The 23,420-nt window shown below is 41.3% G+C and overlaps 1 protein-coding gene across 2 annotated transcripts in view; it reads right to left on the bottom strand.

Moving 5' to 3' along the window:
- Window positions 1-23,420, bottom strand: part of LOC139749880 (uncharacterized) — a 496,304-nt gene that overhangs the window by 2,106 nt on the left and 470,778 nt on the right. For both annotated transcript variants that reach the window (XM_071664258.1, XM_071664259.1), the window contains exon 9: window positions 17,926-18,083. In XM_071664258.1, coding sequence (XP_071520359.1) covers window positions 17,926-18,083 — 158 coding nt within the window. The remainder of the gene's footprint in view (window positions 1-17,925; window positions 18,084-23,420) is intronic.

Below are 23,420 nucleotides of genomic sequence, written 5' to 3'. Positions count from 1 at the left end.
AAAAAAAAAAAAAAAAAAAAAAAAAAAAAAAAAAAATACACTAAAAATGATACATGATACACAGGGAAAGGGAAGATGAAAAAGCCATAACCAAAATAAGAAACAACCTTGAATACTAATGCACGAAGAAATACCAGGGGAGACTGAATGTAGAATGGCAAAAGGTGAGAGCAAATGAAGTGAGGGGAGTGGGTGAGGAAAGGGAGGTATTTTGGGAAGTAGTGATGGCATGCACAAGTGATACACGTGGCATAAGAAAGGTGGGTGGTGGGCATATTAGAGATGGTAGTCATTGGTGGGATAAAGAAGTAGAGTTGCTAGTGAAAGAAGAATGAAGCATTTTGGCGGTACTTACAAGGAATGAGTGAACGTGATAGAGGGATGTATGTATAAGAGAAAGCAGCATGGATAATGGTAAAGTGCTTAAGGATTGGCAGAATGCATGTAGTGCTAATGTGTAAAGGGAAAGGGGATAAAGGCGAGTGATTAAACTTCAAAGGCATAAGTTTCTTGAGTATACCTGGAAAACTGTATAGGAGGGTACTGATTGAAAGGGTGAAGGAATGTACAGAGCATCAGATTGGGGAGGAGCAGTGTGGTTTCAGAAGTGGTAGAGGATGTGTGGATCAGTGTTTGCTTTGAAGAACGAGTGTGAGAAATACTTGGAAAAACAGATGGATTTACAAGTGGCACTTATGGATCTGGAAAAGGCACACAATAGGGTGGTAAGAGATGTTTTGTAGAGGATCTTACGAACATATTGTGTGGGAGGTAAGCTGCTAGAAGCACAGAAGTTTGTATCAAGGGTGTAAGGCATGTGCATGACTAGGAAGAGAGGAGAGTGAATGGTTCCCTGAGAAGGTCGGTCTGCGGCAGTGGTGTGTGATGTCACCATGGCTGTTGAATTTGTTTATGGATGAGGTTTTGGGGGAGGTAAATGCAAAAGTCTTGTGGAGAGGGGTGAGTTTGCAGTCTGTGGGGAATGAGAGGGCCTGGGAAATGAATCATTTGTTGTTTGCTGAAGGTACAGCATGGTGGCTGATTAAAATAAGAAACTGCAAAAGTTGGTGACTTGAGTTCAAAAGAGTGTGTCGAAGAAGAAAGTTGAGAGTAAATATGAATAAAAGCACAGTTGTTAGGTTCAGCAGGGTTGAGGGACAAGTTAATTGGGATGTAAGTCTAGACAGAAAAATCGAAGGAAAGCAAGTGTTATAGGTATCTAGGTGTGGATTTCGCAGTCAATGGAACCATGGAAGCAAAAGTGAGACATAGGGTGGGGGAGGGGGCAATGGTTCTGGGAGCAATGAAGAATGTGTGGAAAGATAGAATGTTATCTTGGAAAGCAATTACGGTTATGTATGAAGGAATAGCAGTTCCAACAATACTATGTGGTTGCGAGGCATGGGCCATAGATAGGATTGCACAAAGGAAGGTGGATTTGTTCAAAATGAAATGTTTGAGGACAATACGTCATGTGAGGTGGTTTGATTGAGTAAGTAGTGAAAGGGTAAAAGAAATGTGTGGATATAAAAAGAGTGTGGTTGAGTAGCAGAAGAGGGTGTTGAAATGGTTTGGACATATGGAGAAAATAAGAGAGAAAGCTAACAAAGAGACTATATGTATCAGAAGTGGTGGGAACAAAGAAAAGCAGGAGACCAAACTGGAGAGGAAAGAATGGAATAAAAAAGATTTAGATAGATCAGGACCTGAACATGCAGGAGGGTGAAAAGCATGCAAGGATTAATAGAGAAAATTGGAATGATGTGGTATAATGGGGTCACTGTGCCATCAATGGACTTACCCAGAGCATGTGAAGGTATGTGAAAAGTCCAGGATAAACCATGGAAAGGTTTGTGGAGCCTGGATGTGGAAAGGGATGCGATGGTTTCAGTGCATTACACATGACAGCTTGTGTAAAGATGTGAGCAAATGTGGCCTTCCTTCGTGTTTCCTAAATCAGGTACTCATACCCCTTTGTACTTCCCATTTGACATCCCTTGGCCTTAATATAATCCTGAAGGCACTTGGTAACAGATGCTGCAAGAGGCTGAAGGTGGCCAGGAGCTTAGGAATGCTAGATGTATCCCACCCACACAACTGTGACTTCATAATCAACCCCAAGTTCTCCATGGGATTAAAGTCAGGTGAGTTACCTGGACAGTCCTAAATGTATCTCACATAACAAAATGCAAATCAATCACATATCAATTTAGCAGTGTGGCACTGTATACCATCTTTCATATAAATATCACAACCAGTCTTCTCAAAATAGTCAGGTAATTCATCACACAACAGCTCCAGATATCAATTATGATTCATAGTCACATTTCAAGGTAAAAACACAAGATTTCCAACACCATTATACCCAAAAACCCCTACACCATAAGTGAGTCTGGAAATTTTACAGTTGCTTAAATGTACTTAGGGTCGTATAGGTCACTAACAGGCCTCCAGTAAACTTTGCCACCACAGGTGCCATGACAGTAACATCAAATGTAGTCTCACAAGACAACACTTTCCTCCACTTTTCGTAGTGCCACTTTCAATATTTCTTGGAAAATGCGAGTCTATTCTTGTGCTGGCAGTCTGTCAGAAGCAGTTTCTTGCAAGACATACACTTCTCGAATTTCAAGCCATCATGAAGCCAGCAACAAATAGTATGTACAAACACATGACCAAGTAGCCTATGGCTATCTTCTCTTAACTATCATAATGAAATATGTGGATTCTTGTCTACATGCCATTGGATAATCTTCTAAGTACAGTGGCAAGTGATACGAAATCGTCCAGGTTGTTTGTTCCAGGCAGGAATGTCAATGCCACCATTAACGAAGCGCTTCATCCATCTTTGCACTCTTCGTCGTGCCAGCTATTTCTTTATTACACTTCCATGCCTTGCTCAAGAGTACAATATCAACAATATCCTCTTTAGACAAGTCCTTAAGGCCAGACATTGCAGCACAGACCCACCAAAAAGTACTCATAGGTGGAATAAACAAGCTTATGTCAGGGACAACAGAAAATACATCAACCCACCATAATACCTTCAGGTAGACTGACCACCACCTGTTGCTATCCTAGGGGGTTCCCCCCAAACAACCAACATCCATGGAATGCCCTAGTATTTTTCATCATTTCAGAGTCATGTTTTGGGAGTATGATACAAACAGGAAAAAATTATGGCAAGAGGTCTATCATGCCAATTTTTTCTGACAGGACCTGCATATGTATGAGTATGTATTATATATGTATGCATGTACAGTTGTGCAGAGAAGGGTGGATGTGTTGGAAATGAGATGTTTGAGGACAATATATGGTGTGAGGTGGTTTCATCGAGAAAGTAATGAAAGGGTAAGAGAGATGTGTGGTAATAAAAAGAATGTGGTTGAGAGAGCAGAAGAGGGTGTATTGAAATGATTTGGTCACATGGAGAGAATGAGTGAGGAAAGATTGACAAAGAGGATATAGGTGTCAGAGGTGGAGGGAACAAGAAGTGGGAGACCAAACTGGAGGTGGAAAGATGGAGTGAAAATGACTTTGAGCAATCAGGGCCCGAACACACAGAAGGGTGAGAGGCGTGCAAGGAATAGAGTGAATTAGAATGATGTGGTATATCAGGGTCGACGTGCTGTCAATGGATTGAACCAGGGAATGTGAAGCATCTGGGGTAAACCATGGACAGGGAGCTGTGGTTTCAGTGCATTACACATGACAGGTGGATGTATTTATGTGTATTTGTACATGCTTGCGCAAGTGAGGTAAAGGGAGTGGAGGAGGAATGGGATGTATTTAGGGAACAAATGTGGCCGTTGTTGTCCTTCTCCTATGGCAACCTCACGTGTGCGCAGAGGGAGGGGTCCTGTTTCATGTGTGGTGGGGTGGCGATGGCAATGGATGAAAGCAGTGAGTATGAATATGTACATGCATATATATGTATATTCTTTATTTTTATTATACTTTGTCGCTGTCTCCCACGTTTGCGAGGTAGCGCAAGGAAACAGACGAAAGAAATGGCCCAACCCACCCCCATACACATGTATATACATACGTCCACACACGCAAATATACATACCTACACAGCTTTCCATGGTTTACCCCAGACGCTTCACATGCCTTGATTCAATCCACTGACAGCACGTCAACCCCGGTATACCACATCGCTCCAATTCACTCTATTCCTTGCCCTCCTTTCACCCTCCTGCATGTTCAGGCCCCGATCACACAAAATCTTTTTCACTCCATCTTTCCACCTCCAATTTGGTCTCCCTATTCTCCTCGTTCCCTCCACCTCCGACACATATATCCTCTTGGTCAATCTTTCCTCACTCATTCTCTCCATGTGCCCAAACCACTTCAAAACACCCTCTTCTGCTCTCTCAACCACGCTCTTTTTATTTCCACACATCTCTCTTACCCTTACGTTACTCACTCAATCAAACCACCTCACACCACACATTGTCCTCAAACATCTCATTTCCAGCACATCCATCCTCCTGCGCACATATATGTATATATCTATGTATTTATACATTGAAATTCTTTTTTCATACTATTCGCCATTTCCCGCATTAGTGAGGTAGCATTAAGAACAGAGGACTGGGCCTTTGAGGGAATACCCTCACCTGGCCCCCTTCTCTGCTTTTTCTTTTGGAAAATTAAAAAAACGAGAGGGGAGGATTTCCAGCCCCCCCCGCTCCCTCCCCTTTTAGTCACCTTCTACAACACGCAGGGAATACGTGGGAAGTATTCTTTCTCCCCATCCCCATGTACAGGTATGTATATGTGCGTGTGTGGGTGTTTATGTATATACATGTATATGTGGGTTGGTTGGGCCATTCTTTCGTCTGTTTCCTTACGCTACCTCGCTAACGCAGGAGACAGCGGCAAAGTTTAAAAATAAAGAAAAAAATGTTGAAAAATGTATAGGTATGTATTATGTGCGTTTGTGGGCGTTTATGTATATGCATGTGTATGTGGGTGGGTTGGGCCATTCTTTCATCTGTTTCCTTGCGCTACCTCACTAACGCAGGACACAGTGACTGAGTATAATAAAAAAATAAAAAAATATGGATGTATTTATGTGTGTTTGTACATGCTTGCGCAAGTGAGATAAAGGGAGTGGAGGAGGAATGGGATGTATTTTGGGAGGCAGTGACGGCTTGCACAAAAGATGCATCTGGCATGAGAAAGGTGAAAGGGGGCAGATAGAATGGGTAGTGGGATGAAATTGTTAGTGAAAGAGAAGAGACAGGCGTCTGAACGATTTTTGCAGGGAAGCAGTGCAAATGACTGGGAGATGTACAAAAGAAAGCAGCAGGAGGTCAAGAGAAAGGTCCAAGAGGTGAAAAAGAGGGCAAATGAGAATTGGGGGGAAAGAGCATCATTAAACTTTAGGGAGAATAAAAACGTTTTAGAACGAGGTAAATACAGTGAGTAAGACAAGAAAATAAATGGGAACATCGGTGAAGGGGGTAAATGGGGAGGTAATAACAAGTAGTGATGTAGTGAGAAGGAGATGGAGTGAGTATTTTGAAGGTATGTTGAATGTTTTTGATGATATAGTGGCAGATATGGTGTGTTTTGGTCGGGGTGGTGTGTGTAGTGAGATGGTCAGGGAGAATGGTTTGGTAAACAGGGAAGAGGTAGTGAAAGCTTTATGGAGGATGAAAGCCAGCAAGGAGGTGAGTTTGGATGATACTGCAATGGAACTTATTAAAAAAGATGGTGACTATGTTATTGATTGGTTGGTAAAGATATTCAACATATGTATGGATTATGGTGAAGTGCCTGAGGATTGGCGGAATGCATAAATAGTGCCACTGTACAGGATTGGCAGAATGCATAAATAGTGCCACTGTACAGGATTGGCAGACTGCATAAATAGTGCCACTGTACAAGGCAAAGGGGATAAAGGTAAGTGTTCAAATTACAGATGCATAAGTTTGTTGAGTATTCCTGAGAAATAATATGTAAAGGTAATGCCTGTGAGGGTAAAGGCATCAGATTGGGGAAAAGCAGTGTGGTTTCAGAAGTGGTAGAGGATGTGTGGATGAGGCGTTTGCTTTGAAGAATGTATGTGAAAAATACTTAGAAAAACAGATGGTTTTGTATGTAGCATTTATGGATCTGGAGAAGGAATATGATAGGGTTGATAGGGATGCTTTGTGGAGGGTTTTAAGAGTATATGGTGTGGGAGATAACTTGCTAGAAACATTGAAAAGTTTTTTCCAAGAATGTAAGGCATGTGTATGAGCAGGAAGAGAGGAAAGTGATTGGTTCCCAGTGAATGTCAGTTTACAGGCAGAGGTGCATGATGTCTCTATGGTTGTTTAATTTTATTTCTGGATGGGGTGGCTAGGGAGGTGAATGCAAGAGTTTTGGAGAGAGGGGCAAGTATGCAGTCTGTTCTAGATGAGAGGGCTTGGGAAGTCAGTCAGTTGTTGTTTGCTGATGATACAGCACTGGTGACTGATTCTGATGAAAAACTGCAGAAGTTTTCACACAATTACTAAATTGTGTGAAAGAAGAAAGCAGAGAGTAAATGTGAAAAAGAGCAAGGTTATTAGGTTCAGTAGGGTTCAGGGACAAGTTAACTGGGAGGTAAGTTTGAATGGAGAAAAACTGGAGGAAGTGAAGTGTTTTAGATACCTGGGAATGGACTTAGCAGTGGATGGAACCATGGAAGAGGAAGTGAGTCACAGGATGGGGGAGGGGGCAAAGGTTCTGGGTGCGTTGAAGAATGTGTAAAAGGAGAGAATATCTCAAGAGAGCAAAAATGGGATGTTTGAAGGTATAGTGGTTCCAACAAGTTACATGGTTGCAAGGCATGGGCTGTAGATAAGGTTGTGCAGAGGAGGGTGGATGTGTTTGAAATGAAATGTTTGAGGACAATATCCACACCAACCAAATGAACAACACAGTCACCCCCTTTTTTTTTATAAATTCCACTGCAATATCATCCAAACCCACCACCTTGCCGGATTCTCTCTTCTGCAAAGCTTTCACTACCTCTACTCTTTTACCAAACCATTCTCCCTGGGGTGGTTTGGGGGTGAATGCAAGAGTTTTGGAGAGAGGGGCAAGTATGCAGTATGTTGTGGATGAGAGGGCTTGGGAAGTGAGTCAGTTGTTTGCTGATGATGCAGCGCTTTTGGCTGATTCGGATGAGAAACTGCAGAAGTTGGTGACTGAGTTTGGTAAAATGTGTAAAACAAGAAAGTTGTTAGAAATGAAATGCTTGAGGACAATATGTGAATTGGGGTGGTTTGATGGAGTAACTAATGAAAGGGTAAGAGAGATGTGAGGTAATAAGAAGTGTGGTTGAGAGAGCAGAAGAGGGTGTGTTGAAATGGTTTGGACACGGAAAGAATGAATGAGAAAAGATTGACAAAGATGATATATGTGTCAGAGGTGGAGGGAAGAAAGAGAAGCGGGAGACCAAATTGGAGAAGGAAGGATGGAGTGAAAAAGATTTTGAGCAACTGAATCCTGTATATACATGAGGGTGAAAGGTGTGCAAGGAATAGAGAGAATTGGAATTATGTGCTATACCAGGGTTGACGTGCTGTCAATGGATTGAACCAGGGCATGTAAAGCATCTGGGATAAACCATAGAAAGGTCTGTGGGGCCTGGATAAGGAAAGGGAGATGTGGTTTTGGTGAATTACACATGACAGCTAAAGACTGAGTGCGAACAAATGTGGCCTTTTTTGTCTGTTCCTCAAACATTTCCATTTCCAACACATCCACCCTCCTCCACAAAACCTTATCTACAGCCTCTGCCTCACAAGAATATGATACTGTTGGAACCACTATTCCTTCAAACATACCCGTTCTTGCTCTCAGAGATAATGTTCTTGCCTTCCACACATTCTTCAATGCTCCCAGAACCTTCGCTCCCTCCCCCACCCTGTGACTCACTTCCACTATGCATGAATTCCACCAATCCTCAGGCACTTTACCATGATCCATAAATACACTGAATATCCATACCAACCAATCAACAACATAGTCACACCCTTTTTTAATAAATTCCACTGCTATACCATCCAAACCCACCGTCGTGCTGGCTTCCATCTTCCGCATAGCTTTCACTACCTCTACTCTGTTTACCAAACCATTCTCCCTGGGGTGGTTAGGGAGGTGGATGCAAAAGGTTTGGAGAGAGGGGCAAATATGCAGTCTGTTCCCGATGAGAGGGCTTGGGAAGTGATTTAGTTGTTCGCTGATGATACAGCGCTGGTGGCTCATTCGGGCAAGAAACTGCAAAAGTTGGTGACTGAGTTTGGTAAAGTGTGTGAAAGAAGAAAGAGAATGTGAAGAAGAGCAAGGTTATTAGGTTCAGTAGGGTTGAGGGTCAAATTAACTGAGATGATACAGCACTGGTGGCTGATTCGGGTGAGAAACTGCAGAAGTTGGAAACTGAGTTTGGTTAAGTGTGTGAAAGAAGAAAGTTGAGAGTGAATGTGAATAAGAGCAAGGTTCAGTACGAAGGTAAGTTGGAACAGAGAAAAACTGGAGGAAGTGGAGTGTTTTAGATATCTGGGAGTGGATTTAGCATCGGATGGAACCATGGAAGTGGAAGTGAGTCACAGTCGAAGGTTCTGAAGCGCTGAAAAATATGTGGAAGGTGAGAACGTTATCTCTGAGAGCAAAAATGGGTATGTTTGAAGGAATAGTTGTTCCAACAATGTTAACAAGTTGTGAGGCATGGGCTATAGATAGGGATGTAAGGAGGAGGGTGGATGTGTTGGAAATGAAATGTTTGAGGACAATATGTGTTGTGAGGTGGTTTGATAATGTAAGTAATGAAATGATAGGGGAGATGTGTGGTGATAAAAAGAGAATGGTTGAGAGAGCATAAGAAGGTGTGTTGAAATGGTTTGGACACATGGAGAGAATGAGTGAGGAAAGATGGACAAAGAGGATATATGTGTCAGAAATGGAGGGAAGAAGGAGAAGCAGGAGACCAAATTGGAGGTGGTAGGATGGAGTGAAAAAGATTTTAAGCAGTAGGGACCTGAACATAAAGGAGGGTGAAAGCTTATTTTGTTTGTGGCAGGGTGGCAACGGGAAATGGATGAAGGCAGCAAGTATGGACATATACATGTGTATATATGTATATGTGTGTATGTATATGTATATGCTTGAATGGAGAAAAACTGGAGGAAGTGAAGTGTTTTAGATATCTGGGAGTGGATAGCTGATGGAATCATGGAAGCAGAAGTGAGTCACAGGGTGGGGAGGGGGTGCAAGTTATGGGAGCATTGAAAAATGTTTGGAAGGCGAGAACATTCTCTCGGAAAGCAAAAATGGGTATGTTTGATGGAATAATGGTTCCAACAATGTTATATGGTTGTGAGGCATGGGCTACAGATAGGGTTGTGCGGAGGAGGGTGCACGTGTTGGAAATGAGATGTTTGAGGACAGTATGTGGTGTGAGGTGGTTTGATCGAGTAAGCAATGAAAGGGTAAGAGAGATGTGTGGTAATAAAAAGAGTGTGGTTGAGAGAGCAAAGGAGGGTGTTTTGAAATGGTTTGGTCACATGGAGAGAATGAGTGAGGAAAGATTGACAAAGAGGATATATGTGTCAGAGGTGGAGGGAATGAGGAGAAGTGGGAGACCAAATTGGAGGTGGAAGGATGAAGTGAAAAAGATTTTGAGCGATCGGGGCCTGAACATGCAGGAGGGTGAAAGGCGTGCGAGGAATAGAGTGAACTGGAATGATGTGGTATACCGGGGTCGACGTGCTGTCAATGGATTGAACCAGGGTGTGTGAAGCATCTGGGGTAAACCATGGAAAGTTTTGCGGGGCCTGGATGTGGAAAGGGAGCTGTGATTTCAGTGCATTATTACATGACAGCTAGAGACTGAGTGTGAGTGAATGTAGCCTTTGTTGTCATTTTTTAGCGCTACCTAGCACGTGTGCAGGGGGAGGGGGTTGTCATTTCATGTAGGGCTGGGCGGTAATGGGAAAGAATAAAGGCAACAAGTATGAATTATGTACATGTGTTTATATGTATATGTCTGTGTGTGTATATATATGTATACATTGAGATGTATAGGTATGTATATGTGCTGTGTGTGGACGTGTATGTATATACATGTGTATGTGGGTGGGTTGGGCCATTCTTTCGTCTGTTTCCTTGTGCTACCTCGCTAACACGGGAGACAGCGACAAAGCAAAATAAATAAATATAAATATGTATATATATGTATATGATGAAATGTATAGGTATGTATGTGTGCATGTGTGGATGTGTATGTATACACATTTGTATATGGGTGGGTTGGGCCATTCTTTCATCTGTTTCCTTGTGCTACCTTGCTAACACAGGAGTCAGCGAAAAAGTATAATCTATAAATGTAAATGTATATGTATGTATATGTTGGGGATAGGGGAGAAAGAATGCTTCCCACGTGTTCCCTGCGTGTCGTAGAAGGCGACTAAAAGGGGAGGGAGCGGGGGGCTGGAAATCCTCCCCTCTCGTTTTTTTTTAATTTTCCAAAAGAAGGAACAGAGAATTGGGCCAGGTGAGGGTATTCCCTCAAAGGCCCAGTCCTCTGTTCTTAACGCTACCTCGCTAATGCGGGAAATGGCGAATAGTTTGAAAGAAAAAGATGTTGAAATGTATATGTATGTATATATATGCGTGTGAATGTTTATGAATATACATGGGTATATGGGTGGGTTGGGCCATTCCTTGTCTGTTTCCTTGCGCCACCACACTAACACGGGAGATGGCGGTTAAGTATAATAATATAATAATAACAATAATATACATCCATTTCATTTATCTATTATACAAAATCACTGTTTCCTGCGTTAGCGAGGTAGCACCAGGAAACAAATGAAGAATGGCCCATCCACTCATATATACATATATATACATAAATGCCCATACAAACACATACACATACATATACATATCAACATAAATAATTTTTTTTTTTTTTTTTGCTTTGTCGCTGTCTCCTGCGTTTGCGAGGTAGCGCAAGGAAACAGACGAAAGAAATGGCCCAACCCACCCCCATACATATGTATACACATACGTCCACACACGCAAATATACATACCTACACAGCTTTCCATGGTTTACCCCACACGCTTCACATGCCCTGATTCTATCCACTGCCAGCACGTCAACCCCAGTATACCACATTGATCCAATTCACTCTATTCCTTGCCCTCCTTTCACCCTCCTGCATGTTCAGGCCCCGATCACACAAAATCTTTTTCACTCCATCTTTCCACCTCCAATTTGGTCTCCCACTTCTCCTCGTTTCCTCCACCTCCGACACATATATCCTCTTGGTCAATCTTTCCTCACTCACTCTCTCCATATGTCCATATTTTCAATGCATGTATAAATAACAGTAAGTTGCCTGAGGATTGACAGAACACATGTATAGTACCACAAAGGTATAAGTTTGTTGTGTCCACCTGTAACTTGTATGGGAAAGTGGTGACTGAGAGGGTGAAGGTATGTACAGAGTATCACACTGGGGAGAAACAATAGGGATTCAGAAATGGTGGAGGATATGGGGATCAGGTGTTTGCTTTAACAAATGTGTGTGAGAAATACATAAAGAACAGGAGAATTTGTATATGGAATTTATGGATCTGAAGAAAGCATATAATAAGGCTGACAGAGATGCCTTGTAGATGTTAAGATTATACGGTGAGCAAAGAAGCTACTAGAAGCAGTGAAAAATTTCTATTAGAGGTGAAAGGCATGCATATGAATAAGAAGAGAGAAGGACTAGAAGTTCCAAGTGTAGGTTATTCTGTGGCATGGAGAGTAAAATGTCACCATGGCTGTTAAATTTGTTTGTGGATAAGGTAGAGGGAAGAAATTGCAAGAGTCTTGGAGAGAAGCCAAGTATGCAGTCTGTTCTAGATGAGAGGGCTTGGGAAGTGATTTAGTTGTTCGCTGATGATACAGCGCTGGTGGCTCATTCGGGCAAGAAACTGCAAAAGTTGGTGACTGATTCTGATGAAAAAACTGCAGAAGTTTTCACACAATTACTAAATTGTGTGAAAGAAGAAAGAGAATGTGAAGAAGAGCAAGGTTATTAGGTTCAGTAGGGTTGAGGGTCAAATTAACTGAGATGATACAGCACTGGTGACTGATTCTGATGAAAAAACTGCAGAAGTTGGTGACTGATTCTGATGAAAAAACTGCAGAAGTTTTCACACAATTACTAAATTGTGTGAAAGAAGAAAGAGAATGTGAAGAAGAGCAAGGTTATTAGGTTCAGTAGGGTTGAGGGTCAAATTAACTGAGATGATACAGCACTGGTGACTGATTCTGATGAAAAAACTGCAGAAGTTTTCACACAATTACTAAATTGTGTGAAAGAAGAAAGAGAATGTGAAGAAGAGCAAGGTTATTAGGTTCAGTAGGGTTGAGGGTCAAATTAACTGAGATGATACAGCACTGGTGACTGATTCTGATGAAAAAACTGCAGAAGTTGGTGACTGATTCTGATGAAAAAACTGCAGAAGTTGGAAACTGAGTTTGGTTAAGTGTGTGAAAGAAGAAAGAGAATGTGAAGAAGAGCAAGGTTATTAGGTTCAGTAGGGTTGAGGGTCAAATTAACTGAGATGATACAGCACTGGTGACTGATTCTGATGAAAAAACTGCAGAAGTTTTCACACAATTACTAAATTGTGTGAAAGAAGAAAGAGAATGTGAAGAAGAGCAAGGTTATTAGGTTCAGTAGGGTTGAGGGTCAAATTAACTGAGATGATACAGCACTGGTGACTGATTCTGATGAAAAAACTGCAGAAGTTTTCACACAATTACTAAATTGTGTGAAAGAAGAAAGAGAATGTGAAGAAGAGCAAGGTTATTAGGTTCAGTAGGGTTGAGGGTCAAATTAACTGAGATGATACAGCACTGGTGACTGATTCTGATGAAAAAACTGCAGAAGTTTTCACACAATTACTAAATTGTGTGAAAGAAGAAAGAGAATGTGAAGAAGAGCAAGGTTATTAGGTTCAGTAGGGTTGAGGGTCAAATTAACTGAGATGATACAGCACTGGTGACTGATTCTGATGAAAAAACTGCAGAAGTTTTCACACAATTACTAAATTGTGTGAAAGAAGAAAGAGAATGTGAAGAAGAGCAAGGTTATTAGGTTCAGTAGGGTTGAGGGTCAAATTAACTGAGATGATACAGCACTGGTGACTGATTCTGATGAAAAAACTGCAGAAGTTTTCACACAATTACTAAATTGTGTGAAAGAAGAAAGAGAATGTGAAGAAGAGCAAGGTTATTAGGTTCAGTAGGGTTGAGGGTCAAATTAACTGAGATGATACAGCACTGGTGACTGATTCTGATGAAAAAACTGCAGAAGTTGGAAACTGAGTTTGGTTAAGTGTGTGAAAGAAGAAAGAGAATGTGAAGAAGAGCAAGGTTATTAGGTTCAGTAGGGTTGAGGGTCAAATTAACTGAGATGATACAGCACTGGTGACTGATTCTGATGAAAAAACTGCAGAAGTTTTCACACAATTACTAAATTGTGTGAAAGAAGAAAGAGAATGTGAAGAAGAGCAAGGTTATTAGGTTCAGTAGGGTTGAGGGTCAAATTAACTGAGATGATACAGCACTGGTGACTGATTCTGATGAAAAAACTGCAGAAGTTTTCACACAATTACTAAATTGTGTGAAAGAAGAAAGAGAATGTGAAGAAGAGCAAGGTTATTAGGTTCAGTAGGGTTGAGGGTCAAATTAACTGAGATGATACAGCACTGGTGACTGATTCTGATGAAAAAACTGCAGAAGTTTTCACACAATTACTAAATTGTGTGAAAGAAGAAAGAGAATGTGAAGAAGAGCAAGGTTATTAGGTTCAGTAGGGTTGAGGGTCAAATTAACTGAGATGATACAGCACTGGTGACTGATTCTGATGAAAAAACTGCAGAAGTTTTCACACAATTACTAAATTGTGTGAAAGAAGAAAGAGAATGTGAAGAAGAGCAAGGTTATTAGGTTCAGTAGGGTTGAGGGTCAAATTAACTGAGATGATACAGCACTGGTGACTGATTCTGATGAAAAAACTGCAGAAGTTTTCACACAATTACTAAATTGTGTGAAAGAAGAAAGAGAATGTGAAGAAGAGCAAGGTTATTAGGTTCAGTAGGGTTGAGGGTCAAATTAACTGAGATGATACAGCACTGGTGACTGATTCTGATGAAAAAACTGCAGAAGTTTTCACACAATTACTAAATTGTGTGAAAGAAGAAAGAGAATGTGAAGAAGAGCAAGGTTATTAGGTTCAGTAGGGTTGAGGGTCAAATTAACTGAGATGATACAGCACTGGTGACTGATTCTGATGAAAAAACTGCAGAAGTTTTCACACAATTACTAAATTGTGTGAAAGAAGAAAGAGAATGTGAAGAAGAGCAAGGTTATTAGGTTCAGTAGGGTTGAGGGTCAAATTAACTGAGATGATACAGCACTGGTGACTGATTCTGATGAAAAAACTGCAGAAGTTGGTGACTGAGTTTGGTAAAGTGTGTGAAAGAAGAAAGAGAATGTGAAGAAGAGCAAGGTTATTAGGTTCAGTAGGGTTGAGGGTCAAATTAACTGAGATGATACAGCACTGGTGACTGATTCTGATGAAAAAACTGCAGAAGTTTTCACACAATTACTAAATTGTGTGAAAGAAGAAAGAGAATGTGAAGAAGAGCAAGGTTATTAGGTTCAGTAGGGTTGAGGGTCAAATTAACTGAGATGATACAGCACTGGTGACTGATTCTGATGAAAAAACTGCAGAAGTTTTCACACAATTACTAAATTGTGTGAAAGAAGAAAGAGAATGTGAAGAAGAGCAAGGTTATTAGGTTCAGTAGGGTTGAGGGTCAAATTAACTGAGATGATACAGCACTGGTGACTGATTCTGATGAAAAAACTGCAGAAGTTTTCACACAATTACTAAATTGTGTGAAAGAAGAAAGAGAATGTGAAGAAGAGCAAGGTTATTAGGTTCAGTAGGGTTGAGGGTCAAATTAACTGAGATGATACAGCACTGGTGACTGATTCTGATGAAAAAACTGCAGAAGTTTTCACACAATTACTAAATTGTGTGAAAGAAGAAAGAGAATGTGAAGAAGAGCAAGGTTATTAGGTTCAGTAGGGTTGAGGGTCAAATTAACTGAGATGATACAGCACTGGTGACTGATTCTGATGAAAAAACTGCAGAAGTTGGAAACTGAGTTTGGTTAAGTGTGTGAAAGAAGAAAGAGAATGTGAAGAAGAGCAAGGTTATTAGGTTCAGTAGGGTTGAGGGTCAAATTAACTGAGATGATACAGCACTGGTGACTGATTCTGATGAAAAAACTGCAGAAGTTTTCACACAATTACTAAATTGTGTGAAAGAAGAAAGAGAATGTGAAGAAGAGCAAGGTTATTAGGTTCAGTAGGGTTGAGGGTCAAATTAACTGAGATGATACAGCACTGGTGACTGATTCTGATGAAAAAACTGCAGAAGTTTTCACACAATTACTAAATTGTGTGAAAGAAGAAAGAGAATGTGAAGAAGAGCAAGGTTATTAGGTTCAGTAGGGTTGAGGGTCAAATTAACTGAGATGATACAGCACTGGTGACTGATTCTGATGAAAAAACTGCAGAAGTTGGTGACTGATTCTGATGAAAAAACTGCAGAAGTTTTCACACAATTACTAAATTGTGTGAAAGAAGAAAGAGAATGTGAAGAAGAGCAAGGTTATTAGGTTCAGTAGGGTTGAGGGTCAAATTAACTGAGATGATACAGCACTGGTGACTGATTCTGATGAAAAAACTGCAGAAGTTGGTGACTGAGAGGTTGAAGGTATGTACAGAGTATCACACTGGGGAGAAACAATAGGGATTCAGAAATGGTGGAGGATATGGGGATCAGGTGTTTGCTTTAACAAATGTGTGTGAGAAATACATAAAGAACAGGAGAATTTGTATATGGAATTTATGGATCTGGAGAAAGCATATGATAAGGTTTTGCATATGGAATTTATGGATCTGAAGAAAGCATATAATAAGGCTGACAGAGATGCCTTGTAGATGTTAAGATTATACGGTGAGCAAAGAAGCTACTAGAAGCAGTGAAAAATTTCTATTAGAGGTGAAAGGCATGCATATGAATAAGAAGAGAGAAGGACTAGAAGTTCCAAGTGTAGGTTATTCTGTGGCATGGAGAGTAAAATGTCACCATGGCTGTTAAATTTGTTTGTGGATAAGGTAGAGGGAAGAAATTGCAAGAGTCTTGGAGAGAAGCCAAGTATGCAGTCTGTGGGGGGATAAGGGGGGAGGCAGATGTTCTTTGATAACACGGCAATAGTGGCAGATTTGAGTGAAAAATAGTAGAACTTGGTAGTTGAGTTTGGAAATGTGTGAAAGGAGTAATTTGAGAGTAAATGCGAATAAAAAAGTAAGGTTATTAGGTTTAGCAAGGTAGTGGGAAAGGTTAGTTTGAGTGTGTTTGAATGGATAACAATTGAAGTGATGTGCTTCAGACATCTGGGAATGAATCACCCAAGATGTGAGAGCAGTAACCATGCAAAGATAGACCAATCCTTTGTATCATTGCAGCAAGTGATCAAAAGAAAAGAAATTAAGACATAAAATAGGACTCCCAGTTTCTTAAGAGGCAAGCTTAGCTATTTCCATAATGTGGAGTTTCCAAGATAAAATGGATGTTATAGTAAGTCTGAGTCTGAGTCTAATGAGGAAGTAGTGTTGAGATAAAATGCAGATCAAGTGAGAGAAGGAGCACAAATGAAAGATGTGGAGGTATGCAGAGTTGAGTCATCAGCATGTAAACATGTTTAGTAAAATGAAAAACGAGAGAGAGAGTAGATGACAAGACAGAACCTTGATGGACCCTGCTCTTGACAGAGAAAGAGGGAGAGGCTGATCCATCAACAAAAACAAAGACTGACCTGAGAGGAGGCTATGTATGAGGGAGGGAAACCAAAAGAACAGAGCTTGAAAATGAGATTATGCTGGCACACATTGTCAAAAGCTTTGGATATATCTAGGGCAACAAAATAAGATTCCCAGAATCTTTTTGGGATGATTACCAGACATTAGTAGCAGAGGAGAGAATATAAAAAAGTGGATCTTGCCAAACAGAAGCCATACTAAAGATCAGAGAGATGACTAAGAGAGTCAAGATGTCTGAGGGTATGGGAGTTGAGGTAGGATTCAAAGACTTTGGAAATGATAGATGTCAAAGCAAAAGGATGATAATTTGAGGGGTTAGAATAGTTGACCTTCTTAGGGATAGGATGTACCTATGCATACTTCCAAAAAGCATGGAAAGTTCTGGTTTTTAAACAGAAACGGAACAGATAAGAGAGCACAGGTGCAAGTTCAGTAACACACTCTTTCAGTTCATGGGGGATGGATGCCTTCAGGACAATACAACTTGGTTGCATCCGGAGAAAAAAGAGCTCTTTGGAGAATGAATGAAGATCATGTGGAGTAAAAGGAGCATCAAGGGTTGAAGGATCATTAGGGTCATCCAAGGTACAGTTAAGAGGAGACACAAGAGCCAAATACAGCTCCTCCGTCAACTGAAGAGACATTAATAGTATCATCAGAACAGAAAAGTGAAGGAAAGGTAGAGCAAAAGTTATTAGTGGTATCCTTAACTAAAGACCAAAATGACCTAACTGTGGATGAAGATGAGGGTTTACTGCACTTCTTTTGAATAAAGGAATCCTTGCCACTCTAAAGTCCTTCTCATTTTTTTTTTTTTAAGTCTTCATCTTTCTGAGTCTCTTTTGTCTTCTATGTTTCACCCCACTTCTTATAACATTCAAAGCAAAGCTACATGAACACATAAGCAAGCTTCCCCAAAATATTCTCATTCCAACCACCTGTAAACTAGTATATCTTAATTGCATTAGCAGCTCATACCCTTGCAGATTCAGATCCAGGTTCCTCATAATCAGAATCATCATCCTCCTCCTCCTCATCTTCTTGGTATCCTCCTTTTCTTCTTCGTTTTGTGTCCTTGTCAGGTTCATAATCTTCTTCATCTGATGCTATTCTATTTCTCTTTCGGTCAGCTTTGTCTGAAAGAGATAAAAAAAATCCATCATGAGGCAATTCTGATGAAAAAAGCAACAAATTTGTTTGAAAAAGTCTTATTCATTATGAATCTTATTATAATCAATCACTGCTTCCTGCATCAGCGAGATAGCACCAGGCAACAGACAAAGAAAGGCCAATCCACTCATATACATACAAACATATATATATCATTATCATCATACTCTGTCGCTGTCTCCCGCATAAGCGGGGCAGCACAAGGAAACAGACGAAAGAATGGCCCAACCCACCCACATACACATATATATACATACATGTCCACACACGCACATATACATGCCTATACATTTCAACATATTCATTTATATACATACACAGACATATACAAATATACACGATGTACATAATTCATACTTGCTGCCTTTATTCATTCCCGTCGCCACCCTGCCACACATGAAATGACAACCCCTTCCCTCCGCATGTGTGCAAGGAAGTGCTAGAAAAAGACAACAAAGGCCACATTCATTCACACTCAGTCTCTAGCTGTCATGTATAATGCACCGAAACCACAGCTGCCTTTCCACATTCAAGCCCCACAAAACATTCCATGGGGATGGGGGAGAAAGAATACTTCCAACACATTCCCCACATGTCATAGAAGGCAACTAAAGGGGACAGGAGAGGGGGGGCTAGAAACCCTCCCCTCCTTGTATTTTAACTTTCTAAAAGGGGAAACAGAAGGAGTCATTCTGGGAGTGCTCACCCTCCTCGAAGGCTCAGACTGGGGTGTCTAAATGAGTGTGGATGTAACCAAGAAGAGAAAAAAAGAGAGATAGGTAGTATGTTTGAGGAAAGGAACCTGGATGTTTTGGCTCTGAGTGAAATGAAGTTCAAGGTTAAAGGGGAAGAGCGGTCTGGGAATGTCTTGGGAGTAAAGTCTGGGGTTGGTGTGAGGACAAGAGCAAAGGAAGGAGTAGCACTACTCCTGAAGCAGAAGTTGTGGGAGTAGGTGATAGAGTGTAAAAAAGTAAAGTCTACATGGATATGGGTAAAACTGAAAGTGGAAGGAGAGAGATGGGTGATTATCGGTGCCTATGCACCTGGTCATGAGAAGAAAGATCATGAGAGGCAAGTGTTTTGGGAGCAGCTGAGTGAGTGTGTTAGCAGCTTTGATGCACGAGACTGGGTTATAGTGATGGGTGATTTGAATACAAACGTGAGTTGAGGGTATAACTGGTGTACATGGGGTGTTCAGTGTTGTAAATGGAAATGGTGAAGAGCTTGTAGATTTGTATGCTGAAAAAGGACTGGTGATTGGGAATACCTGGTTTAAAAAGAGAGATTTATATAAGTATACATATGTAAGTGGGGAAAGATGGCCAGAGAGAATTACTGGATTAAGTGTTAATTGATAGGAGTGTGAAAGAGAGACTTTTGAATGTTAATGTGCTGAGAGGGGCAACTGGAAGGATATCTGATCATTATCTTGTGGAGGTGAAAGGTGAAGATATATAGAGGTTTTTGGAAAAGAAGAGAGTGGTGAGAGTAAGGGAGCTTGGAAAGAGGACTTGTGTGAGGATGTACCAGGATAGATTGAGCGAAAATGGAATAAGGTGGGAGCAAATGACACAAGGTGAAAGGGAGAGGAATGGCACGTATTTAGGGAAGTAGTGATGGCTTGCACAAAAGATGTTTGGGGCAGAAAGGTGGGAGGTGGGAAGATTAGAAAGGGTAGTGGGTAGTGGGATGAAGAAGTAAGACTGTTAGTAAAAGAGAAGAGACAGACATCTGGACAATTTTTGCTGGGAAATAGTGCAAATGACTGAGAGATGTATAAAAGAAAGAGACAAGAGGTAAAGAGAAAAGTGCAAGAGGTGAAAAAGAGGGCAAATGAGAGTTGGGGTGAGAGAGTACCATTAAATTTTGGGTAAAATAAAAAGATGATTTGGAAGAAGGTAAATAAAGTGCTTACGCACAAGAGAACAAATGAGAACATCGGTCAAGGGGGCAAATGGAGAGGTAATAATAACAAGTAGTGGTGATGTGAGAGGGAGATGGAGTGAGTATTTTGAAGGTTTCTTGAATGTGTTTGATGATAAAGTGGCAGGTATAGGGTGTTTTGGTCGAGGTGGCATGTGCAGTGAGAGGGTCAGGAAAAATGATTTCATAAACAGAGAAGAGGTAGTGACAGCTTTGCAGAAGATAAAAGCCAGCAAGGCAGCGGGTTTGGATGGTATTGCCGTGGAAATTATTAAAAAAAAAAGGGGGGGGGGCGACGGAGTTGTTGCATGGTTGATGAGGATATTCAATGTATGTATGGTTCATGGTGAAGTGCCTGACGATTGGTGGAATGCATGCATAGTGCTACTGTACAAAGGCAAATGGGATAAAGGTGAGTGTTCAAATTAAAGAGGTAAAAGTTTGTTGAGTATTCCTGGGAAATTATATAGGAGGGTATTGATTGAGAGGGTGAAGGCATGTACAGAGCATCAGATTGGGGAAGAGCAGTGTGGTTTCAGAAATGGTAGAGGATGTGTGGATCAGGTGTCTGCTTTGAAGAATGTATGCGAGAAATAATAAGAAAAACAGATGGTTTTGTGCATAGCATTTATGGATCTGGAGAAGGCATATGATAAGAGTTGATAAGAGATGCTCTGTGGAATGCATTAAGAGTATATGGTGTGGGAGTTAAGTTGCTAGAAGCAGTGAAAAGTTTTTATTGAGGATGTGAGGCATGTGTACAAGTAGGAAGAGAGGAAAGTGACTGGATCCCAGTGAATGTCGGTTTGTGGCAAGGATGCATGATGTCTCTATGGTTGTTAAATTTGTTTATGGAAGGGGTTGTTAGGGAGGTGAATGCAAGAGTTTTGGAGAGAGGGGCAAGTATGCAGTCTGTTGTAGATGAGAGGGCTTGGGAAGTGAGTCAATTGTTGTTCGCTGATGATACAGTGCTGGTGACTGATTTGGGTAGGAAATAGAAGTCGGTGACTGAGTTTGGTAAAGTGTGTGTAAGAAGAAAGCTGGGAGTAAATGTGAATAAGAGCAAGGTTATTAGGTCAAGTAGGATTGAGGGTCAAGTAAATTGGGAGGTGAGTTTGAATGGAGAAAAACTGGAGGAAGTGAAGTGTTTTAGATATCTCAGAGTGGATTTGGCAGCAGAGGGAACCATGGAAGTGGAAGTTAGTCACAGGGTGGGCGAGGGGGCAATGGTTCTGGGAGAGTTGAAAAATGTGTGGAAGGTGAGAATGTTATCCCAGAGAACAAAAATGGGTATGTTTGAAGGAAAAGTGGTTCCAACAATGTTATATGGTTGTGAGGCAAGGGCGATAGATAGGGTTGTGCGGAGGAGGATGGATGTGTTGGAAATGAGATGTTTGAGGACAATATGTGGTGTGAGGTGGTTTGATCAAGTAAGTAATGAAAGGGTAAGAGAGATGTACTGTAATAAAAAGAGTATGGATGAGTGAGCAAAAGAGGGTGTATTGAAATGGTTTGGTCACATGGAGAGAATGAGTGAGGAAAGATTAACAAAGAGGATGTATGTGTCAGAGGTGTAGGGAACGAAGAGAAGTGGGAGACCAAATTGGAGGTGGAAGGATGGAGTGAAAAAGATTTTGAGCAGTCGGGGCCTGAACATACAGGAGGGTGAAAGGTGTGCAAGGAATAGATTGAACTGGAACGATGTGGTATACCAGGGTCGACGTGTTGTCAATGGACTGAACTAGGGCATGTGAAGCGTCTGAGGTAAACCACAGAAAGTTTTGTGGGGCCTGGATAAGGAAAGGAAGCTGTGGTTTCGGTGCATTACACATGACAGCTAGAAACTGAGTGTGAACGAATGTGGCCTTTTGTCCTTTCCTAGCGCTACCTCAGATTGGGGTCTAAATGTGTGTGGATGTAACAAAGATGAGAAAAAAGGAGAGATAGGAAGTGCGTTTCAGGAAAGTAACCTGGATGTTTTGGCTCTGAGTGAAACGAAGCTCAAGGGTACAGGGGAAGAGTGGTTTGGGGATGTTTTGGGAGTAAAGTCAGGGGTTGGTGACAGGACAAGAGCAAAGGAAGGAGTAGCACTACTCCTGAAACAGGAGTGGTGGGAGTATGTGATAGAGTGTAAGAAAGTAAACTCTAGATTGATATGGGTAAAACTGAAAGTGGATGGAGAGAGATGGGTGATTATTGGTGCCTATGCACCTGGGCATGAGAAGAAAGATCATGAGAGGCAAGACTTCTGGGAGCAGCTGAGTGAATGTGTCAGCAGTTTTGATACATGAGACTGGGTTATAGTGATGGGTGATTTGAATGCAAAGGTGAGTAATGTGGCAGTTGAGGGAATAATTGGTGTACATGGGGTGTTTAGTGTTGTAAATGGAAATGGTGAAGAGCTTGTAGATTTGTGTGCTGAAAAAGGACTGGTGAGTGGGAATACCTGGTCTAAAAAGAGATATACATAATATACGTATGTAAGTAGGAGAGAATAGTGGTTCCAACAATGTTGTATGGTTGCGAGGCATGGGCTATGGATAGAGTTGTGCGCAGGAGGATGGATGTGCTGGAAATGAGATGTTTGAGGACAATGTGTGGTGTGAGGTGGTTTGATCGAGTGAGTAACGTAAGGGTAAGAGAGATGTGTGGAAATAAAAAGAGCGTGGTTGAGAGAGCAGTAGAGGGTGTTTTGAAGTGGTTTGGGCACATGGAGAGAATGAGTGAGGAAAGATTGACCAAGAGGATATATGTGTCGGAGGTGGAGGGAACGAGGAGAAGAGGGAGACCAAATTGGAGGTGGAAAGATGGAGTGAAAAAGATTTTGTGTGATTGGGGCCTGAACATGCAGGAGGGTGAAAGGAGGGCAAGGAATAGAGTGAATTGGAGCGATGTGGTATACCGGGGTTGACGTGCTGTCAGTGGATTGAATCAAGGCATGTGAAGCGTCTGGGGTAAACCATGGAAAGCTGTGTAGGTATGTATATTTGCGTGTGTGGACGTATGTATATACATGTGTATGGGGCGGGGTTGGGCCATTTCTTTCGTCTGTTTCCTTGCGCTACCTCGCAAATGCGGGAGACAGCGACAAAGTATAATAAAAAATAAATAAAGTAGGAGAGATGGCCAGAGAGCGTTATTGGATTGTGCTAATTGATAGGCATGTGAAAGGGAGACTTTTGGATGTTGATGTGCTGAGAGGTGCAACTGGAGGGATGTCTGATCATTATCTTATGGAGGCAAAGGTAAAGATTTGTAGAGGTGTTCAGAAAAAAGAAAGAATGCTGGGGTAAAGAGAGTGGTGAGAGTAAGTGAGCTTGGGAAGGAGACATGTGTGAAGTACCAAGAGAGACTGAGTACAGAATCGAAAAAGATGAGAG

This window comes from Panulirus ornatus, chromosome 8 (genome assembly GCF_036320965.1).
Source record: "Panulirus ornatus isolate Po-2019 chromosome 8, ASM3632096v1, whole genome shotgun sequence".
Taxonomy (NCBI): Eukaryota; Metazoa; Arthropoda; class Malacostraca; order Decapoda; family Palinuridae; genus Panulirus; species Panulirus ornatus.
This window is presented reverse-complemented; position numbering and strand designations above follow the sequence as displayed.